The sequence below is a fragment of the Trachinotus anak genome, unplaced genomic scaffold (assembly GCF_046630095.1).
Source record: "Trachinotus anak isolate AG129_WGS33_773 ecotype Australia unplaced genomic scaffold, CSIRO_AGI_Tana_v1 ptg000025l, whole genome shotgun sequence".
Lineage (NCBI taxonomy): Eukaryota > Metazoa > Chordata > Actinopteri > Carangiformes > Carangidae > Trachinotus > Trachinotus anak.
The window spans coordinates 5,621,079-5,644,167 of NW_027273876.1; the positions used below are offsets into that span (position 1 = coordinate 5,621,079).

Genomic DNA, 23,089 nt, shown 5'->3' on the forward strand with positions numbered 1-23,089 from the left:
GGCTCAAGAATACACACAGCTGAGCAGCTGTATGGCTTTGGCTCACAGAAACATCAGCTGGCCTAAACAGCGCGTCTCTCTCGCTTTGCAGAGGGAAACCCAGGTGCATGAGCTAAACCCAACAATAAGACCAAGTCATCACTTGTCAAAATGTCAACTGTTTGCACGCTGAAGTAGAATGGCAGACTCAAACTTCCACAGAGGAGGGTGGTGCGCCGATCCCTGAGCCAAGTCTACTTAAAAAAAAAAAGCTTGAGGGCTCTCAAAGCCCCTTCAACACCAACTGTGAACGGTCTCTGATCAGCCACTTGACAAACAAGCAGTCAAAGATTTACATAGATTAAGCTGTCCTCAGAAGTCAATTCAATGGTCTTGGCAGACATTCGCTTTGTTTTGAAGTCGAATGAAAGAAAAGAAATGCATGAAGAAAGGCATGCAACCTGACTAGTCACAACACAAAAAGGCTGGTTAAGCAGATCAACGTTATTTCAAGGTGTTTCTGCGGTAGAAGTGGGACTGCTGCTCTGTCTCTGAAATGCTATTGATGTCTCTGGAGTCAAATGAATAGACTTGGAACTATGCAAGCAATGCTGTGATTTTTGCACCGGTTCCCTGAAGAACCTGTTAAACACTTCCAAAGTACTTATTAAACTTAAACTGTTAACATGAACCCTTGTGAGTGTCTGTGTGGATGGCAGGGGTGTTATGAAATGAGAAAAAGACCTAACGGCAAAAGGACGAGTAGGAAAAGAAATGAGGAAGCAGGAGGATGAACTTAAAAAGGAGGAAACATAAAACAAAGTGTAGAAAGAGGGAGGAGGCTGACTGCAGACAGTGATCAGACACTGTGCATTGTAATTAGGGATGGGTGGTTGGTGGTTTTTGACTGGTATACACAGGACACCAGTTAAAATGTGTGTCATCATATGGGGTGAGTCTAGAATGAAATTTTTGGATGGTAAAGTCTGAATAGAAATACATTTCAGGGTTGTACAGAAAAAAACAGCTAGAAACTGAATTTTGGCATGAACAAGAAGAAGAATGCTTAGGATAGTTCAATCACTTGATTTCCGTCACTAAGAAAAGAGCAATATTTATTTCACAGTATCTGCAGTGGAGGTGAAAGAACAAACAGGAGGCATGTCTGGGTCTGGAATGCAGCGTATGGACAGCTGGCAGATGTTTCGGGGGGGTCCGTGCCCTCTGCGATGCTTTGATGTGATGAAATGATCTGGGATCATCTGGTGTGATTACACATGAAAAGCTAAGATTGTTTGCACTGCTTAATTTATTAAAGAAGAAATCAAGAAAAACAGGACAAACAAACTCAAACAACCTGTGATCCAGACATCTTTTCACAATTGTGAATTATTATTTTTCTTCAGACCTTCAAAAGAAAAGACTAGTTGAAACTACCCATACTTCTTGTTCTTCCAAATACCAGAACTGTAGTTTCCTGCTGCTATATATTAAAGTCTCCATTCGTTCTGTTTAAGATGGAGGCTGCAGTACTCTGTCTGGCCAAAGAGTGGATCACGTCTCCCTTTCAGCTGTGTGCTGAACCCACACCTTTTCTCCCTCTCTTTATAGTAGTCTGTGTCGGGCTGTTGGCAGCAGTTCAGCTGGCACAGCTTCTCTCTTGATTAATGGCCTGAGTGTGAGACAGTGAAGTGCTAAACTGTCCTCATGTTAATCAGCCAATTAATGCCGTGCAGAGCCGCATTACCTCTGCCCTGCCGATAATCAGTCCCTTTGCCTGTGAAGATATGGGCAGGATCTGGGAAAGCTTTACTGCAAGCCAGAGGCATGCTATACTCTCACTGCCTGGGCCACGAAGCAAGGGAAGGAGCGGTGATACAAAAAGAAGATGAAGTTTGGACTGAGAAAAACAGAAAAGGCTAATGGTAGAGAATTATCTTACATTCTGCTTTTCCTCCAGCTCGTCTCATCAAAGGAAGGCTTTGGCAGCTGCTGCTTTACCTCCATAAAGAAAAGTTCCTGGTGCAAAACTAAAGATAAATGAGCGTTGTCTATTTCTGCTCTGCACAGAAGACCGTCTTAAACCACTAAGGCGGGAAGCCTGGGGGAATATGTTCCTTTTGTTTAGAAGTAATGCCATAGTTCATCATGCATCCCTTGTGTGTCGTGTCACATCACTGTTTTCATCATTTATGCTCCATCGTGACCAAGCTATAGTGCCTCCCAGTGTGAGGGAGGACTCCAGTTACAAGCCATATAGGGTCTTCTGGATCAACAGAACCTCTCTTGGAAAGATATTTTATCACAGGTTATATTGATTTAACATTTGGACAAAACCTTGTAGCTAGATCCTTTGGTGAAATGGCTTGAGTTTTGAAAATTAATCCTGATTTTACAAAGTGGCTTTGTATCATTTGCCAAAAAGTCATGACACGCTGGCTGACACATTAGTTTTCACACCACTGTAAACATGAACTGTGCAAACAAGACAAATTCCTTTGTTGGAGGACTGGCCAGCCATATCTCCAGTCTCGGCCTGATAAGTTAACACTCATACTAATGAGGGCATATCACTCCAGTTCCTGATTACCATTAACTGCACACACTTGAGTGCTTTCTATTCAGTCTCACATTCTGTGGGAAAACATATCAGTGAAAGCTGAATACATAGCACAGGCCTGTGTGTGTGTGTGTGTGTGTGTGTGTGTGTGGTCACTTGTTTAAAGAGAAATAAACAGTCCTTTCCGCCATCCGTGGGCATTTGCAAATAACTGCAAGGGTGCGACTGACATGACAAGCAGTTTGAAAGCCTCTCAACAGTTTGGGTGCAATTGAAAAAGCGGCATGTGCATGACAGTGTGTATGTTTGAGAGAATGTGAATGTTTAGATTTTTTTTTTGTCCACAGCTGTGTCTCACCACAAGGAAACTGCAGAGGGTGTGAATGTGTGTGTGTCAGCTTTAATACTGCTGTGATATGACTGGTCCCTGAAGATTTGCAAGAAATGTACTTCTTGGAAGTTAGAGGTGATAAGGAGTGGGTGCATATGAAGGCCCTCACTGTTCTCTCAAACATGACAGCAGCCATCAGCACCTCTGGAATATTTGGATTTGCAGCAGTGACCCGTAGCAAAATCCACCCCTTCATCTAGACAGGCTCATTCAACAAGCCTTTCAAATTGAAATGATGAGGACCTCAGAAGAGGACAGAGACACAGTGAGGTCTAGATCTGTGTGCAGCCACTGTTTTACCCACTCACCATAGCATTACCTTATAAGGACATCACATTTAAATTCTGGATGAAGGTCAACTACCTATTAATCTTTCAATAAGTGACACGGTTAGGTGCTCCACAAGATGCCTGTCATGACATGTACAGTAAAGAGCAAAACAGACAGCTGCGATTTTCAGTGTTTGCATTTACGACCAGTGGATTTCACAGGAAATTTATTTGTTTTACTACATTTTAATTTGGAGACAACACATCGTGTAATAAACAAAAATACACATATGCCTTAAAAACTTTCTTTTTAGTCTATTTATCTTATCTCTGCAAGTACTTTGGTGGTTTGCTGGGACATGGGTCACAAGTTTCATATTGCCAGCTTTTCCTCCATTTCTGAAAATATCCTACAGATCCTACAAACTAAACACAAAGTAACACAGGCTTTACATTGTTCAGTCTGCTTCTTTGTTCTCCCTCCCTTTCTGCTCACTAACAAGTTCTGTAAACTAGATGTCTGATAACACATGCGGCTCAGGTTGCAGGCAGAAAGATAGTATTCTTCCTTTAATGTGATAAGTGTGCAATGAAGTTTTTTATGTGGATTTCTCTCTTTGCTCTCTTCAGCAAACATACTAACAAACTGAATCACATCCTACAGAGCTAGACAACCACCTCCTTCTTGACCCAAATAGGAAAAGACAAAGACAGCACTAGGTAAATGACCTCATGAAGTAGAAGGGAGAACTCTTCAACCATTAGATTGGGTTGTTGTTAAATAAAAAACACTGTCAAACTGTAGGGTTTCCTGATTATAAACTAGAAAGAGTTGTGGTTTCCAGGCTTGTAAACTCAGTTTGCTGGTGTGCTAACCCTCTTCTTTTCAGCTTCATGCTTTTGAGTGACAGGAAACAGAATAAGGAAAAAACTGAACTGTGTTTATATGGAGGCAGAACATTTGCTGATACACCCAACACAAGGGAGCAGACAGTAAACAGTGGCAAAAAGCAGCAGGAGTAAATAATTTATCCACGAGTTTAAATCTTGTTTGCTGGAGCAAATGGGAGGAGACTGTATGAACAGGGTAAAGAAGTTCCTGTCAGAGTCTGTCGTCCTCCTCTGCCAGCGCTTTGCCCCCGAGACCCAACCATCTCTCTGCCATATTCTCCGTGTCTTCTCGCCTCTTTCACTATCCCCTAAAGTGGAAAGGCAACCAGTTAGCTTTTCGACGGGTTTGAGAAGTGAGCTGTCAACCATCTGTCCCGTGAATGTAACAGAAATGCTTCCTGTCAGGTTGTGGCGTGACACAGCTTCCAGTGCGTCTGGATGGGGAAAACTAAGTGCTGGGATAGTTCCTCAAGTAGCAAGAATGGTCACAAACCACAGAATGACACTACTTTAGCTGAGATTATTCACAAGAGCACGATGGTTAAGTCATCCAGCTAAATATCTGAAAATGTACAGGTTTTATTTAGTGTAAAACAAAGAATGCAGAAGGCTAGGTGATCATGTCTGAAAGCTTCAGAGAATACAACTCACCCATTTTGTCTTAAAGCTGAGGATAAAAGGTAAATTTCTTTGTCTGCCTTACAGCGCACTGCATAAAGGACATACCTCTTAAACAAAGAAAGCAATTTCAAAGCAGTAAAGTGCCATTAAAACTGTGGGCTGGTGAAATTGGAGGCACTCTGGCCCCACCCATCCTGTCTCTTAATAAGCAATTATTACAAAAGAATCATCCAGATAAAAAGGTCTGTATGCACAAGGGAGGAGAAAAGTGCAAAATCATAGGATGATGAAAAGTGATGTTACCCATGGAGACCACCCACCCCCCACTCACACACACCATAAGCACAGCCAGAAAGATTCAATTGCTTGCATCTGGGCAAGTTAGACAAAGAGATTCAAAGTAATACACACACATGTGGGTACAACCACTCATGGGCATACACTCAGCTGTCCATCATTCTTATATTGATTAAAGTTGTGTGGGTGTAAAATTAATGGGTACACAGCAGTGGTTACTTCCTTCAACTTGACCGTATGGGGATATTAATAGTGTTCAGAGGCTTCAAGGGTTTTTTGTGTGTTCGTGACTGTTGTTATGGAGGCCTGTGGGTAGGCAGACAATGCTCCAGCGGACAAGTGCAGCATCAAGTCTGAATGATCATACAAGGTCTGCTTTATCACATGGCCCCTAAATGTTCATGAGATGGAAAAATAAAATGCAGTTTACCTTGAGCCACTAATTTAGGGAATGCATAAAACAACAAAGGCGTAATGACAGAAGCCACTTCAAAGCAGAGTGAAGTTATACAGCCACACTTACAGAGGATACGTCATTGTTGTTTGTGGGCTGACAATGAAGCAATATTTCTAAAAGCTGGCTTACAGGAGACGTGGTAATGAGAGAAAACAGTTATTAAGACTTACAGCATAGAGAAGGAAAGTAGTGTTATTCTGTAGACATAAACAAAGAAAGAACACTTATTGTGGTTTTACAATCCCTTTGTGATCCCCAGGTGGAGTTAGCTACAGAGCTGCATCATATAAAGAGTCGAGAGGGAAAGGTACAGTTAAAGGCATCAGAACCAGAGTTGGTTTGCCTACTGAAGCTGCACACACCCAGAGACAAACACTTTGATCTGTCCTGTGAACGGTAATCAACAGTTACTACATGACAGAGTCTGACAGACAGACGGCCATGCCATCATAAGGCTGAAGCTCCTTTTAACTAACTACAGTGTCTCCACTGAAACGGAAACAGAGAAGGGTCCACACCCAAACCCAGCAGGATGACCTCCTCCAGTGAGAGAGGAATGACTGGTGGAGAACAGGTGGACAGAAGACAAGTAATGTTATACTCAAGAAGAGGCACAAAGGCAGACTCAGCCTTTTGTGCCTCTGTGATGCAGCCACCCTATATAAAACACCACGAAAAGATTTAAAGGAGACGTTCAAAAAGCAGATTAGCAGGAGTTGGTGCACAAAAGGTGGAATTTATCAACAAAAATATTAATGAAATTATGGCAAAAATTAACTCAATAAATTTCAGCTAAAATAACTTCAAATTGAAGACAATGGGAAGGGAAAAAAAAACCAAAGCGCAAAAACAGCTTTGGCCTTTTATCTTCTCAGCCTCACTGGAACTGCACTGGAAGCAACCAGACTCATACAAAGCTTTCAAGGAACACAGAATAACAAACATTAATATGACACTGATAACAGCCATGAGTTCACCATGTTCACCCTCTCTCCCTCACCTGTACCGTGCCTGGTCACTCACCGCTTAGACACCATGCTGTCCAGGCAATGCAGTTTGCTTTATCTAATCACCTGAGGTGCACCTGTAATATACACAGTCAAACACACCTCTACTCTTTATCCATATGCATTTGAGATACAATAACACGAACAAAAGGAGGAGATATAATGTATGAATGACTTCCACTGATTTAACAAAGGTTCACCTCTGAAAATCATCAGCAGTTACATACAGATGTGAGAGAACACAACTTTTCATCGACCTGAACTGTAATGAAACCCATTAGCAGGAGACATACTGCAGATTCATATAGTGCAGCAATGCTATATCTAGGAAAGCTTTTCAAAACGTCAAATAGTGGTTCCTGCTTCTAACACTAAACAGGCTTAGCATGGTCACAATTGCCATGACAATATAGCCATTATGACTATTTTTGCTTTCAAATGAGGCTATTTTGAGCTCTTTCAACAGTTTGGGATATGCTGTGTGATCACATAATAAGGACTGAAGACTTAGGTGGCAGTAAAAATCAGGAAATAAAGTCTGTATAACTTACCTAGTCACTGGAGACCAGGCAAGATCCCTTTTAAAATTTCAGGAAATAAAAGCTGAAAGCACAGAAACAATTACCCAACTAAAGAGTAGTGAGAAATGACAGCTGGTCTGAATCTAAGGCGGTTGGTAATAATGTGATGTCTTCTTAATGCTCAGCCAATACACAGCACTTTACAACAGTGGAGTAAAAGGATCTCTGAGGATTTTTTCAATAGGCGAGGTGAAGTGTCATGCATACTTGTTCAATTCATTTAAAGGCTAAAGGTGTTTATGAACCCATAGTGATGGAGAAAGAAAAATGTTCAAATCAGTCAAAGTTGTAACTAATAAACAGGACAACAGCAACAGTCTCCTGATGTGTCAGTTTGCCAACGGGAACATGACCATCTGAGCACATAAATGCTAATCTGGGTTTAATTAATCCTGCCACTAGCAAGATTTAGGATAATAAATACATCCCTCATTCAGCAAATGAAGAGATGGGAAACCTAATGAATTTAACCCTTCATATACCATTTAAAAATCACATCCCCTCATCAGTTAAGTTAAAAATGCATCATGTTCATAGGACTTTAATGTAGAGCCTTATAAGACAACCTTGTGATTTTGGGGATAAATAAATAAACTTCAATTTCTAACTGAGATCTTGCGCCTGTGAGACGCACCCGATGCTTAGGTGCATGCTGGTAACCATTTTGTTTTCCGGCAATGATGCCCTTGCCCCAAAAGCTTCTAGGTTTGACTCAAATTAGCATGCAGTGTTGGCTCACGGGCATGCCATAAACAGGGCTGCTTTTGTTAATTATCCACGGATCTCAGTATTACAAAGAGTGTTCCCTACTTGCCTTTGGCCAAGTTACCTTCAGATAGAGAGGGTAAACTTGAGTTTAATGGAAAAAGAACTGTACGCAAATACATAAACGTGATGTCTTAAAAAACAGATGCCCTACATAGATGTCTTTTCCTGAATAGAAATTGTAGAATTAGTATTGTAATAAACCTTGCAAAAACACACCGTTCTCTACTTCTTCATTGTTTAGCTACCATAAAAACAGACAAAATTCTGCCAAGTTTTTTTTTTAATGTATTTGCCCTTTATGTCTGAAAGAGGTCTCTAATCAGTCAGTTTAGGAGCTGTCTTTGTATCCACATGTACAATTATCCCTCCAGCAATTAAACAGAAGACGCCAGGCCACAGAACAGAAATCTAAATAACTAATAAGTTTCAGCTCAGCAGAAAACAGCAGGAAATTTGTCATTCACCTCTCTGTCAGTGATTTTAATACAATACTGTACCGCACATCAAAACACTGTACGTATTCATTAGCATCACAAAAGATGCTCTCCACCATTGCTAAGTCACTGCTCTTTCTGTCATAATACTTTTACTGTCTTCTTGTCATGGATTTTGAGCTGCTCAGCTAAATAAAAACCATTTGGGCTGAGGCTTGGCAATATACAGTGATGCAACATGCACTGAATAAGACATGCAAACCTCCAGCCCCAGTCTGCCAATGCTCAGCAGTGCAAAGGGTTGATGACAAGCAGAGAGGGCCACTTCTAAAATGAGAGCATCTTCAGCAACCCATTATCACTGTCCGCAATCTGCTTCAGTGTGACACTAGTGCCAAAGGGACAGTTTGTCCTCTAGACATAAAGGGGCCAGTGCACTGACTGTCTCTAATCACTGATCCGTCCAGGATGCATCTTAAAGGTGCTGACATGTGTATCATCTGTATCAGTGGGAAAGCAGGTCCAGAAATGTCAGAGGAAACTGAAACTGAGACACTGATAGAACAAACACAGCTACACAGAGTTCAAATAGCTGCTTTGAGTATTCTGATAGAAATATGGTCCTAACCTGTTGACTTTACACGTTCAGACTCTGCTTTTTACCTGCTGAAAACTCTGCCACAAGCAGTAATAAGAGCATCTTACTCGGCATAACAGAATTAGCTCAGCTTGCATGAGTTCAGCCATTGCCAAATGCAGTGTGAGGTGTAGAAAGGTTCACTGGTGCCAGACAGTGCTGAGGTGGGTGGTTTCATCCCTCTGACTGAAGTCTCAGTGGTGTCTACATCTCGCCTTGTTGGTCACTGAAGCCCATAATCACAGTGTTTTTGTGAAAAACTAAAGGCTAATCAGGGAGGTGTTGAGGAGGTGCGCCACCTGCCCATCAGTCAGTCATGCTCATCCCCTCAGGTGAAGGCGACTCTATTGTGGTGAGGCGTGTTTGCCCAAACAAGCCGTGACGTTGACAGATGACAGACACTTTGCGTGTGAGTAGAAGAGCATCTCTCAAGTGTGATCTTCACAAAACATGACAACATGGTGCTTTTGAAGTAAGGACACCTCGTCTTTGTATAGGCATTGAGTGGACTAGGATCGCAAGGAATTATTAAGTAAAGGTGAAAAAATGTAGGGGGGTTTAATTGATGTTGGAGGTGATGATCATTTTCCTAGAGCAAAAAAATATCAACAATCTTGTTTCAGAGTCTGAACAGTTTTTTTTAACCATGTTTTATCTGTGATTGTCAGGCTGGAGGATGAAAACTAATGGAGTTTAATTTCAGAATGAAACAGCTACCATTTTAATATTGAGAATATAGACTATAACTGTTACTGTTAATAGCATAGCAATATTTTTTTCTTATAAAAGTAACATTTTATGGCTTTCAAGGTAAAATTATTGGAGTCATCATTTGATACGATAAGTTGTTGAATTGAAGAAAAATTATAAAAACAGATACTTAGAAAGACCTTGCTTTAGCTTTTTCTGATATTTCTCTAACTTCACTCTGCTGGCCTCATTAAATTTGATAAGGCAGGTTTTATTGACTGCAAGATGTGAGCTAAGGATCCACATCAGTAGGAAAGCTGTGCTGCTTAAAAGGAACACCATTCAAGTATTTCATTAGACGGCTGCTGTTGCCTGCCAACACTCTTTCTTAAATGAATTGCCTCCAGCTCCACGTCCATTTACTTTATTAAGTTTGTCCCACACCTTAAAATGTTTAAAAACTATGATTGGAATGTATGAAATGTTAACAGTGTCAATAGCTACATTACAGCCAGCTGGTTTTTGAAGCTTTCACTCAAATTTTACACAATATCAGAAACTGAATTTTATCAGTGATGCTTTGGCACTGGTTCTCAACACAGTGTTTGTGTAAATAGCACAGACAATTTCTAGGCCACACAAGACACTAAGTTATTGATACAAGATAATGAATAAACTGTCTGATGTCAAAATCTTCTAAAAGAATGTTAAAATTAAAACACACACAAATAAAATTAAATACATTATTGGAAACCAGAATATTACTAACATCTCTGTATCTCACCCTGCCTGGAAACAGTATTTGCTCTTGCCTCCCCTCGGGCATCATCTTGGGGGTATTTAATAGGTGGATTTACCCTTCATGATATTATCAGAGGAAAGCATCTGTCTCCCATCTGAGGCTGCAAGAGACCCAGTTGTACATTTTGAAATGGATTGGCACCCTGTGGTTGACAAAGACAAAAAGGGTTTAAAGAAATTAACTATTAAACAGGACTGTCTAGTTAAATATTCATTTTAATCCAGCACCAAGAAGAGAGATACCCATCAAGCCCTTTCTGTGCCATCTTGCCGGGCAATTAAAAAGGAATTTCCATCCCTTCTTTCAGGCTGAACTAACAGCTTGGCAGAGACCATCAAAACAAAAACTGAGAGAACTATCAGTGTCAAAGATCAGCTTGCCCTTTTGTTTTAACTAAGCTCCTGGAAAACACGATCTTAAGAGCAGGGTCTGCACGAAGACAGGGATCAGATTTGAGTTAAATCGCCCATTTGGCTAAGCTTCTGATGTGTCTGACCTTTAACTCCAAAAAGTACCCAACAAAAAAATGCCTAACACATAATCCTTTGACAGCCAAAACATTTTTGAACAGTCAATTACAGTACCTAGCCACTGGAACGAATATGACAAGCACTGATACTTTCACAACTCCATCTGGCTGAAGATATCGTTGAAGCTTTCTACTCATGAAAAACAAATACAGTACTCCCTCAATATAGGGGTAATTTTGAAGGTTTCCACTGCAATTCATCAAATGGACTCTGTTATGAGAATGGTGGGGGGTAATTTGTGAGCAGAATTAAAATAAACTGCACAAAAAGGATAGTAATGTCATCATGCTAGAGGTATTTGATGGCGCCCATTTGAAACCATATCTTCTGTCGCTACTTCTCAGTGGGGAACAGGCGCAAATCCAGTGGAAGGGTTTCACTGTCTTTGAAGAGCGCAATGGTTGGTGAGGCTATGAGGTCTTGTTACAACTAATGATCCTCTCAAGAGGTACCATGCTACGTGAGGTACCCCAAACTACAATGAGAGGAGCCCCATCCTTGAAAATGATTGTGGCAGCCTTGACTTTGGAGGCCCAGCATTTCTGCCACCATCCCTGCCTGAAGCAGACAACCACCACCTACTGTGCTGCTGATGGACCACTATCTACACCTTCAGTCTGTCTGAAGCAGTAACATAAAATACCTATGTAGTCGGCAAAGATCACTGTAATTACAGTCAACCATCTTGGAACAAAGTGGAGGATATCAAATGTACACTGTGGCATAAAAACCTACAGAAGGCAGTGGCTAATCACTGTCTGTAACAGTGGCATACTGACTACTGCTGAAAAAGAGACTTCTTATAATTTGAATAAACATATATACAAATAACTACAAACAAAAAACCTATCCTAAATCAGCATACACCAAAACATTCTTCCAAAAATGCTCACTTTGTGTCTTCATACACTGGTTCTCAAAGTGGAGGGTCCCTGAGGGGGTTCCTAGAGGCCCCCAGGGAAAAGAGGAACTATTTTTTCTCACTATTATTCCATCCTTGAGTAACACAATGACAGCATGTATGACTATATTGGTCATGGGTTTCAAACACTTTGTGTAATAACAGCAGTTTTCAAGAAAACTGTATTGGTGATTGTATCTTCTATTACTGCCAATTAAGGACTGCCTCATAATTAGGAGTTTGCTATGACGTATGAACACTTTGAACATGAGGGCTCTGAATAAGACAACTTATCTGATTACTTTCTGTCTCCTAAAATGGGGGTACTATGTATAGAAATGGCTACAATTCCTACAAAAACTTACCCGATGTGGATTTAATTAAAGCTCAGAGCCAGCTTTAAACTCCATGGTCAGTGTTTCATTTCAAGTCACACAGGCTGCAGTCCAGATCCATAACAAAAAATGTCACACTCCTAATACTTTCTGACACTGCAATGCAAACATTTTGCTATGCTGCTGTTACCTAAACGTACCCATGTGTGATTTAAGGACTTTCACAAAGATCGGCTTATGAATTTGCATCAGTGCAGTTCAAAAACCCTTACAGATTTATGTACTACACTAGATATTCCTCAAGGGGGGATTTCATATGTATAATAACAATGAGGGAATTTCCAGGCTTGATTCAGATCAAATTCAGGTGGCAGCACACCAATCTGACCTCCAAATGCTTGGATAAATATGATTAACAAGATGACTGCCACTGCACACAATACAAAGATGGAGATCAGAGATACAGATATCGACTGCGAGAACAAGCCTGCATTGTAATAGCATGCTTGAAGCTGTAATAGCATGCTTGCAATAATAAACTGTGGTGTCAGTAGAATTTGACAATGCTTTTAAACATGAAAGCATGAGCTTAGAAGAAGTTTATATAATGACATTGCATAGTGTAAACAGATTTAAATAATATCAAGGTGCTATCAGTTCCCTTTATTCTGCTGATTAAAAGGATATATACAAAGATATAGAAATAATCTGTATCAATGTCAAAACTGGTCAGTGAGCTTTTCTATATGGTTGCACTACAGTATTAGGTGTCTTTAAAAGGGTGAGAATTTGAAGTATGGTATCTTTTAAAAAGGTTTTAAAAAAGTATATCAAATATGTTAGAATGTTCTGATTACACACGATTGTCTGCATAACCTGCCCCCATGTTCAGTCATGTACCCATACACTGGAAGGTTATGACCAAGATGAACTCAGGAGGAAACATGCAGCAGGGTAAATAATGCATGCCTGCACAGGACAAGAGAGAAGGGTGCAGCTTAAAGTGGTAGGAGTGAATGGGCTGGGGGCTTGTGGGGGCTCGCTTATGCGTGCCAGCCTCAGACAGCTCACCACAGGAGAGACACAGACACAAAAGAAAACTCATTGCCATCGTCACGAAAACAGAAACGACACTAGGCAGCCACAAAACAGGCCAGCTTGAATTTTCATCAAAACAAACACGCGAGCTGACATGGTGTGACTTACACTATAGCCGCTGTCAAAATAGCTGAGCGGTAGTTATTTGACAGTAAAAAGGCCACATCAGGTCTTGTTTATACTGCTGGGGACCTCAAGACTTCCCTGGGATCTTTTAGGCCCCAGCCTGAAACTCTCATCTGACCCAATTATCCAATTAGCTGAAGTAGTGGCCAGGCTGAAAGGTGATGACGGCTGGAACACCTGCAGAGGCTGCGCCTGGTGTGAGGCCCAGGGGTCCTAAGGTCCAGCACCTTCTCAACAAACCTTGTTCAACTCTATCCTGCAGGAACACACAACTCTACAGTGAAACCTTTGGTGTTTTTTTTTCAGCTGAACACCTCCACACAGGCTTTAATGCCAGTCTAGCTGCAGTAAGCAAAATAATAACATACTAAAAATGTTTTTAATTGCCTATCCATGAGTGGTACCTGAACTAGAAGCTTGAAATAATTACACCCCTTTGCTGTTGGACCTCATTGTCGTCTCCGACTTTAAGACCAACATGACAGCATTAAGGCTTTGGACTGTGGTGAGAAACTCTAGATGTTGACATACCATTGTTACGTGACTCCAAGTGCTTACATCCTTCCGTCAGTTGCCTAAATAGAGTAACATTTTAAAAAGAAACCACAACATTCTGTTTGGCCTGCAGGCACTTCCCAATGGGACAAAGAGCAGCCTTGGCTTCTGACAGCTCCGCTGAAGGTCTGGCTGCCACTTCCAAGAGCCAAAGTATTTTTCTCTCCCTCAAGACATTTTCCTCCTTTCCTCAAGGTAATTCGACAGTTGTGTGGTCACATACTTGCACACTCCTCTTTAGATGCAGAGAATTAAGGGATTAGGGCAGAATCCATAGGAAGTGATCTTCACAGGGGCCTTACACTGCTTTGATTTGTTTGTCAAGTTTTTGTTTGATTTTTCATATAAAAGACATCTAGCTTTGATCATAACTAACCACACTAATGATGAAGCACAATTTTTTTTTTAAAGATGAAAGGGAGTAAAAAGGAAAAAAAAAAAAACCCTGGCAGCAGATCTGAAGGTAGGATGTTTTTCCTTCAGCATTCCACATTCTCTTTTCAGGATTATGAAAAACAAATGGATGAGTGAAGTGTTGAGATTGATTACGCACAGGTAAGGGTGTGTCTTTGACAAAAAATAACTCACAGTTAGTTCTAAGTGTGTTAGTCCATTGCAAAGAGGTGCATAGTACCGCCACAATGGCAGCGCAACAGGCAATTACGTGTCACACATGACATCCCTTGTGCTTCTGTGTGTATAATTATACTGAGGAAAATGACATTCTTCTCCAAACAAAGCAACACCAACAACTACTTTAACATCATAAGAAGAAAGACATATACTTTTCATTCCAGGCAAGCAGAGGGAGACAAGACACTGCCAACTATAAACAAATTTACTTTTTTAATAATGATCAGCATTTATCTACCTTTGAAATATGGAGCCTTTGTATGAGTTTGTCTCATACTCGACTTCATAGACAGCCACACTTGAAGACATCTGGCCAATCTGTCTGAAACAATAACCCCATCTTCTTGTCTTGTCAATTAAGACCGCGATGACGCACACCACATCCCCACAGAGAACGATGGATAAAGGAGCAGAATGAATCTGACTTGTGTGAAGGTTCGGGCTCACATACCAGCGACCAGCCACAAAAAAAGGGAGGTCTTGGCCTCAAACACAGTAAGCACTGATGAATTTCAGCCTAAGAGACACAAAGCCATTTGTGAAAACAGAGGGAAATGTTGGAGTAATATTCCACCAGGGTCTCTTTACAGTCTGCTGTATATTTATCTACAGAAACCATGTGATGCATTCCAATAATACTACACATTCTAACAAAGAAGACTTCTGGCAAAATGAACTCTTCAATCCTTCTAGACATCCACAATCATATTCCCCTTTTTATATAAGTATTATCTGGATGGTCCATTTTAAAAGTCTTCATGGGTTCATACTAAACTTTTATAACTAGTCTACTCTGGCTTAATGTAAAAAAAAAATGTAATTTGCCTGCTTAATTGTGTCATATTTCTTTCAAGTTCTGCTGTAATTTTAATTCATTTTTAAAAAATGCTAAAAATTTAGCTGCTTTTATAAAAATGTGTCTGTTACAAAAAAGCCTGGAAAATATATTAACTTTCCAGGATTTCCAAGCTGATAGAAGTCCAAAGTGCATGTATTTCCTGTAGGTTTTCACACTCATCTAATTGGCAATAAGAATTTGGACTGCATCTGATGATTCACCTTTACTGTAGGTTAGAAACTAGATCTGGATGGAGGAAACTAAGAGAGAAGCTCTGAAAGGCAAATAACATTGTTACAATGAAATATGAAGCCATGTAGTATCCTAACCTCGAGCTGAGTTAGTGGAGAAAATGAAGACTGACAGGAGTAATGTGAGGGTGGGCCCACAGATAAAGGAACACCCAGGGTACGAACAGTGGCGTCCGCTTCTTACATCACTCAGCGCTCTGAAAGTCTGGGCTGCTCTCTTCAGCACGAGGAGAAGAGGACATTTTTCAAATACCTGAAGAATATTTACACACCTGCTCAGTGTGAGGTAGAGGTGCACAGAGGAGTTGAAGCACAGCTACTGATGGTACAATACAGTTTTAACTTGAGCAGTGGACTGATTGAGACTATTCAGGCCTGACAACAACAACAAAAGTGTGTAAACATTTGCACATTTGTATCCATAGATCTAACCCCCTGAGGTGAAGCACAGCATTGTCAGACTGTACCTGTTTGACAGATGAAAATTCAGGTTCAGGATGCTCAGTGTTACTACAAACTAACTCGTAAAAAAAACAAAAAAACACTATATAGCAGGTGGAACATGCCGGTTGAGGGTAGGCTTGGGCAGGGGGGTTGGAGGGTCTGCCCCAAGGGCAGGAACCTACAGTGTAATCATGGCCTGTGCCAAATTACAGGCCAAAGACACAACTAAGCAGAGTTCAATCCAGGGCTGAGGGAGAGGTCACCCATTACTCTAATATTCTTAAGTCACGGAGCAAATTCCGATGTACAACGTCAACACTACAAGGCAGAGGCAGGCCCTACTTACTCTAGGTATTCTAAGTGTATAGGTACACTAGCTCCCCTTTGTTTAGAGCTTTACAAAGCTTTCAGCAGGCAAATAATAACAGCACTACAGTCAACTCAATGCATTTTTGAGATGTGTAGCAAAGGAGGAATGTAGGGTGGTTAAAAAAATTGAGATGTGCTGGCTCTTTCAGCATTTTCTAGAACGCAAGCAACACTGAGGAGGAAAATTGTAGATGTGGGTGTCTGTCAACAAGAAAGTTCATGTTTGTATAACACGTAAACATTGAATCTATTATGCCTTATAAGACCAACAGATATCTTTCCAGCTCTGTGACTAGTGCTCATTACTTTCTTTCCAAAAGGAAATTGGTACTTAAAAAATAAACAGATTAAAGACCAGAAACATTTGCACTGTTTACTGCAAGTCTTGAAACAATTACACAAGCCATGTGTTTAATATTTTTTGCTTCATGGAATCTTTGTAGATCGAGTAAATTAGCTGTGGTTAATCATTCATTTTATACAAGTTACCAGTTTATTAGAAATACCTGTATAATCCTGCAGTAACTCCCAACTCTGTGAAGCCTATAATGCTCGGTTCTCATTGACAGTGTGTTGAAAAGGTGATAATTAAACTCCATCGTCAGATACTGAGGGCTGAGTGACATTCATCATGCTCTATTGAGTTATACACTAATATGAGTCATGCTGGGATTAGGCCTACAAGTAGTGTGTAATATGCCAAAACAAACAAATACACACAAAGAGACAAAACACACACTCACACATGCTGAAATAAACATCCAAGGACTTGTTTAGCCTTGTTCTGAGAAAAACTGACCTGGTTGATGGAATTGGCGGAACAAGAGGCAAGGCCTGTTCCCAGAGAAGACATGAAGAAGAGGACTGGATCAAAGGGCACTGGAGCCATTGCATAGCCAGCTGCTGCGGTTGTAACCACCAACGCTAAAATCATAAAGCAAGAATAACAGAACAGGAATTTCAGAAACTGTCTTTCAGTATTTTTTTCAGGTAAAAGAGTGTCGTTAATACTAAACTTTGTTGCTGTAGAGGCCTGATTCAATATTAAACAGGCAGAGTGAGGAGGAAAACACAAATTAACAGCACATTATAAATTAATATTGCAAAATGAACTGCTTTTTCATGCAGTCTTTTTATTTGTTTTTGAACTATCCATATGCCATCAAGCTGTCAGTGTGCATTGGAGTCAATCCAATCATTCTTATTGAGTCGAACTGAATAAATTACACTGCGTGACCCTAACCACACAATTAACTTATCCACTGTTGAGCTGTGATTCTCCACAAACATAGCCAAACAAACTACAGGCTCCCCACAGCTCCGAAGCTCAACTAGAAATAGCATATTCAGCGATTCACTGCAAATACGAGTGTTGTTTGAGACAGACTGAGCATCCAAATCACCAGTGGAAAAGTGGATTATGCTGCACATCTTGTCTCCCGTGACAATAGCCCAAGCATGAGGCAACAAGGAGTGCACTAATGCTTAGCTACATTGCAACTCTAACCCTAGACTCACTCACTGAGTGAATGAGATGACTGTTTTTTTTTTTGCACACAGCTATGTATTCTTGCCCGCTTGCACAGTTGTAATCTGTAAATGATAAATAAGCAGGTGCTTTGTATATGGAGTCATGATCACATCTCTTTATTTGCTTCATCCAGCTATGTTATTTACCAAGTTCTGACATAGTTTCAGGGATATTCGTGATTATGCAAGTACTTCAAGTAATTATTTGCATATATTAACTTCTCTCTGTAAATAGTTCTTATTATATGCTGTAATCAAGACATACTGTACACTCTACCTGTAAGCTTGATTTTGGCTAGCCTGGCGTAGATATCCGGTAAGTCAGCCACATCAACCTTCAGCTGCTTCCATTGTCTGTCTAGACGTGCCTCCCTTGCCTCCTCTGTCTCCACCTGGATATGTGGAGTCTCAGCTGAAATCACAGCTGTCCTGGACACAGAATCTTTCTCTCCCGCCACATCATCTGCAGTGGAGTTCAAGGTGGAGACTTCAGGCTGCATCTTACTGGTGACATCCTCTGACTGTGACACAGCGTCCGTGGCCACAGGTTTGATAGTTGGTATTCTCTGCACCTGCCTCTCAATACTGTCCTCTCTCTCATCCACAATGGTGAGGAGGGGGGCCTGTTTGGGGATGGCGCGTTGGTGAAGCTCACTGCTCTTCTTTGCTGCATACTGAAAGGAAAACAGGTGGACAAGGTGATTCACAGGATAATTTGTTGAAATGACAATAAAACAAGGCCAGACATGTATTGCAAAAAAAAATGTGTACATCGTATCAGTAGTATGGTGGAGGGAAAAGCATTGATAACAAGCACCAGGAATTTTTTGAACTGAAATTAAAAAACAATGAGATAGTGGGCCAAGTGAAAGCTACCTGGCGTTTAAGGTAGGTGAGATGCTGATAAGTCGACCAGCTTGATGGATCTCTTCTGTGCAGCTGAACAAGGCTCCGAGCAGTCGGGTTACATCGAGGAATATTTTGAACTAATTTCTGTTTCACACTTGCACCAACCAAACCTACAAGACACACAACACAGGCTGTTTAGTTATCAGTATAAATACTTTTGGTTCAGTTTGATTCTGTCAGTAATAAAACAATAAACACATGACTTACATGACTAAAACTAAAAACAGAGAAAACCAAGACAACAAACTAAGGCTGAAATTTAAGACTGTTTTTATACTGATTAATCTGTTAATGAGATAAATGCTGATCACAACTTTTCCAGTCCAAAGTGATGTCTTAATATGTCTTGTTTTGTCTAACCAACAGAAAAAACTAAACAACATTCAGTTTATTATGATATATGACATCATAATTTTTCCTTGATAATCAAGTGAGACGATTAATTGAATATCAAAATAGTTGACGATTACTATTTCAATTAATTAACTGTTAGCTCTATGAACAACAGATTCAAATGTGCATGGAATATGGACAAGACAAAAAATAAAATGAAGAAATAAAACTAACTATAAATAGCATATAACACAATGTGTTAGCATGAAGTTGAAGCATGACGAAATACTAATAAACTAACAAACACTAACAGTTATGATAACTTATTTCCATGGTGGTCCTGGCCTTCCCAAAGTACAATTTATATATATATATATATATATATAAAGACTGTTTTGACCTAAACCCACTTTGTGCCTCTCACGTATTACCAGTAATGATAATACAATCAGTATTTTGCTCTGATATGCATCAGGTAGCAGACAGAAGTAAACTTACAGTTAAGATATATTATATTTTACAAATGTTTTATACTCTTTAGATGTTTAGGTTGTTATCCATCACACATTAACATTAAGGATCAGTCCCAAATTCACTCTGCAGCATGACAGTAACACCAAACATACAACCAGAGTCATAAAGAACTGTCTTCAGAGACAAGAAGGACCAGGAGTCCTGCAATAGATGGTGTGACCCCCACAGAGCCCTGACTTTGTTTTTGAAAGCACCATTTTGTTATCCAACCCCTTTCACACAAACGCATTGCAATATTAATCTGCAGTACGTCGTATCTTCAATGAGTTCGTTATATTAAACGGTGTTTCTTATATTTTAGGAACACCCCATTTACAATAAGGAGGACACCGTGCATATTAGCACTGTCGACGAAGCAGTGTCTTTATTATACCTGTCACGTAACCATTGTAAATACACCACTTTTCAGTTGGCATTTCCTGATGTTTGATAACATACAGTTCCACTTAAACTGCGAAAACTCCGTCGTGATAAAAGCTGTCAGTAATTGTGTTATTTTGGTCCAGATGCAGTTGACTTCTATGTAAGGTCACTGCTAGCCTCCTGCAAAATATGCAGCAGGATAGCCATATGCTAAGCTAGCCAGCTAGCTTCCGCTTTAGCTTCAAAGGCTGTTTTCAGCGGGCGTAAATTATAAACGACTTTAAAATGTAACAGCGCCTTACACGACATGCCACATTTTATCCGGCATTACCTGACAGTCGGCTACATGGCGTTTTATACATGTTCTCGGATCATAAAGCCGGCTCCCGTCTCGACCCCTTCACATGCAGCGAGCCGCCATTTTGACCTCGTTAGGTAAGTGAAACGGTTCCGGGTCACATGACGTCAGCCAGTCAATGAGCTGTCATCCTGGAATATTATGTTTTGTTATAAATTAAACCACCTTATTTTATATAGGCTACAACTGCAACTGAAAGGATTTAAAATTAATAACATTCATTGTTTATTTTCGTGCCAAACGTTTCATGGATTCAGCTTCTCAAAGTGTTACGAATTGCTGCTTTTACTTTTAATTGTTTTAACAATTTTAATTCAATAAAAAAATATATATTTAAAATATTATGTAGGTGTCACTGTGAGGTCTGGTTGATTGTATGGGTATTTTTTCAGATTATTTCATTTATAATGAAAACTAGTGTCACATCCAGCTCATCCAACTATAACATTAAAATGCTGCTTATACAATAAACAGTAATAATAACCATATATTAAGTATAATGTAATACATGGACAATGGACTTGGTCTGTTCTGAAGGATTACTTTTACTTCTGATATTTTAATTATATTTGCTTTTGTGCTTTTACATAAGAGGAATTATGAATGCAATTATTTTTATAGTCTTGTGTAAGTAAAACTACTTCTAACACAGCTTATATGGACACAAGAACGATAAACATAATATTTAATTAGGAATCATATTAAAACACAGCAAAAATAATATTTTATTCTGTATGGCAATATTGTATAAATGGATAGTTTCACAGGCTACCCTTGTTTCTTGTTTTTTTTAAAATAATATTGATTTGTGGCTTCCTGTGACTCATTTTGTCATGTCACTGTTAATGGGACACTTGAAAAGAATGGAGCCATTGTTAATGATTTTAGTAACACCAGTGCTTTTTCTGCTATGACAACTGAAAATGTCTGCTGTGAAAAATGAATTAGTTTGCTATTAATTACTTATTTACCACCTTAGTTCCTTATGTTCCATGTGTGACCTTTCTAAGGTTTCCCCAGGTGGTTGTTTAGCAGGGTCGTGCCACCAAGATCCTCACATAACTCATCGTCTTTATCATTTTAGATGACGGACTAAACAAAAGCCACATGAGCCACATTAAATATACGACATCTGTTTGAAATAGTGGCTCTGCTCTTTTTCACTGAATGTTAACATTTCATTTTATACTTCGTTATTCATAGAAGTGCATTTATTTCTTATTATGGTGTGAGCTATAAAATCGGTGTAAAACCCTCCAAACAATTGTGTCTGTAGCAGTATTTTATTCTAAGGATTTGATGCTCTAGTTTCAAAAGGAGCTTATTCAACTTCTTTTAATGATTCAATCAGTTGAGCTGAATTACAGGAATGTGTGACAAAATGTGTTTACTTGTTACAAACACCAGTTGGAAATTTATGTTTTAGAACTGAGGTTACCAGAAAACTTGTGTCACTGACCAATAAATCTGAGCTGAAGATTGGTTTTATTTCATTCAAAATTGCTGTCTAATTCAATGCCTGGCCTTTTGCCTCCCGCCCTTGTGTGTCCTCTGACTAGCTCTGCTGTTTGGCCTGTTATTTATGTGTATGATCATCTTGTTGGCCCTGGCTGCCATGGCCAACAAGATGGAAACCTTCTGATTAACACTCTCTCCACTGCTTTGCAGCCTGGCTTTATTTAAAGAAAGATAATAAAACAGTATGACTGTCTGTTTCATGTATTACATTTCCTTGCACAATAACATTTTACTGACCCAGGAGGACGATTATTACTGTGATCTGATTGGAGAGATCATATTCAATATAAAAGAAAAACATTCCTTGTTGTTTATCCGCTAATTCAGTTTCAAGGCAATCTTGGCAAACTTTGCAGTGGTCATGTATGTTGGTATGTGTGTTGACATTTAGTTCACACAGAATCATATGACATGTATGATTTGTTTTTATGAATGCCCGTGATGTAAATATCCTTTACAATCACAGTTGTTGTCTATGAACTCAAATCCCAGTGCAATCCAAGATGAGCATCCAGTTCTCCTGATTCATCTCACTCATTCCACTCTATTGCCAGCCCCCCACCCCTCCTCCCCACCACCACCAAGATTACATGGTGTAATCTTCACGCACCATCAAGATGCAGGGGCTGATGAATGCCAACAATACACACAAGGCCATCCCAGATCCCAGCACAGGAGCACCTTTATTGCAGAAGATAACCATTATGTGCTGTTCTACACGATTTCATTCTGCACTGACCCGGTCAACCTCTTCAGGTTTGGTTTTGATTTGAGCGCTGAAAAGGAGGTTTACTGCTTGGTTTTACACCATATTATTTATTTCTAGGGTGCTGTAATACAATTTCAGCGTTCCATGTTTTGCTTCATTTTGCTTCCTCTGGGCTGCAGGGATACAAGATCAAACCTGCCAAGTTTATGGCTGTGTAAGGCACTGTGTCAAACCATAATCTTTTGTATAGCAATCTGTAGCCTACCGCTGCCGATGACTGACATCCTTAACAGAATGTCAAGGCCTCACATTAACAAACTGGCTCATTCATAAGTACACAGCCGCCCCTCTTCCTCTGGGCTGGAATGGAA

General features: G+C 40.0%; 1 protein-coding gene across 1 annotated transcript in view; it reads right to left on the bottom strand.

Annotated features, from left to right (window-relative positions):
- cox10 (cytochrome c oxidase assembly factor heme A:farnesyltransferase COX10) overlaps positions 1 to 20,617 on the bottom strand; it is a 36,166-nt gene extending 15,549 nt beyond the window's left edge. The window contains exons 1-4 of the mRNA XM_071462955.1: positions 20,465 to 20,617; positions 18,871 to 19,013; positions 18,272 to 18,668; positions 17,264 to 17,388 (exon numbers count right to left, since the gene is read on the bottom strand). Of these exons, the coding sequence (XP_071319056.1) occupies positions 17,264 to 17,388; positions 18,272 to 18,668; positions 18,871 to 19,013; positions 20,465 to 20,495 (696 nt within the window). The 5' untranslated portion in view covers positions 20,496 to 20,617. The remainder of the gene's footprint in view (positions 1 to 17,263; positions 17,389 to 18,271; positions 18,669 to 18,870; positions 19,014 to 20,464) is intronic.
- Positions 20,618 to 23,089: the final 2,472 nt, after the last annotated feature.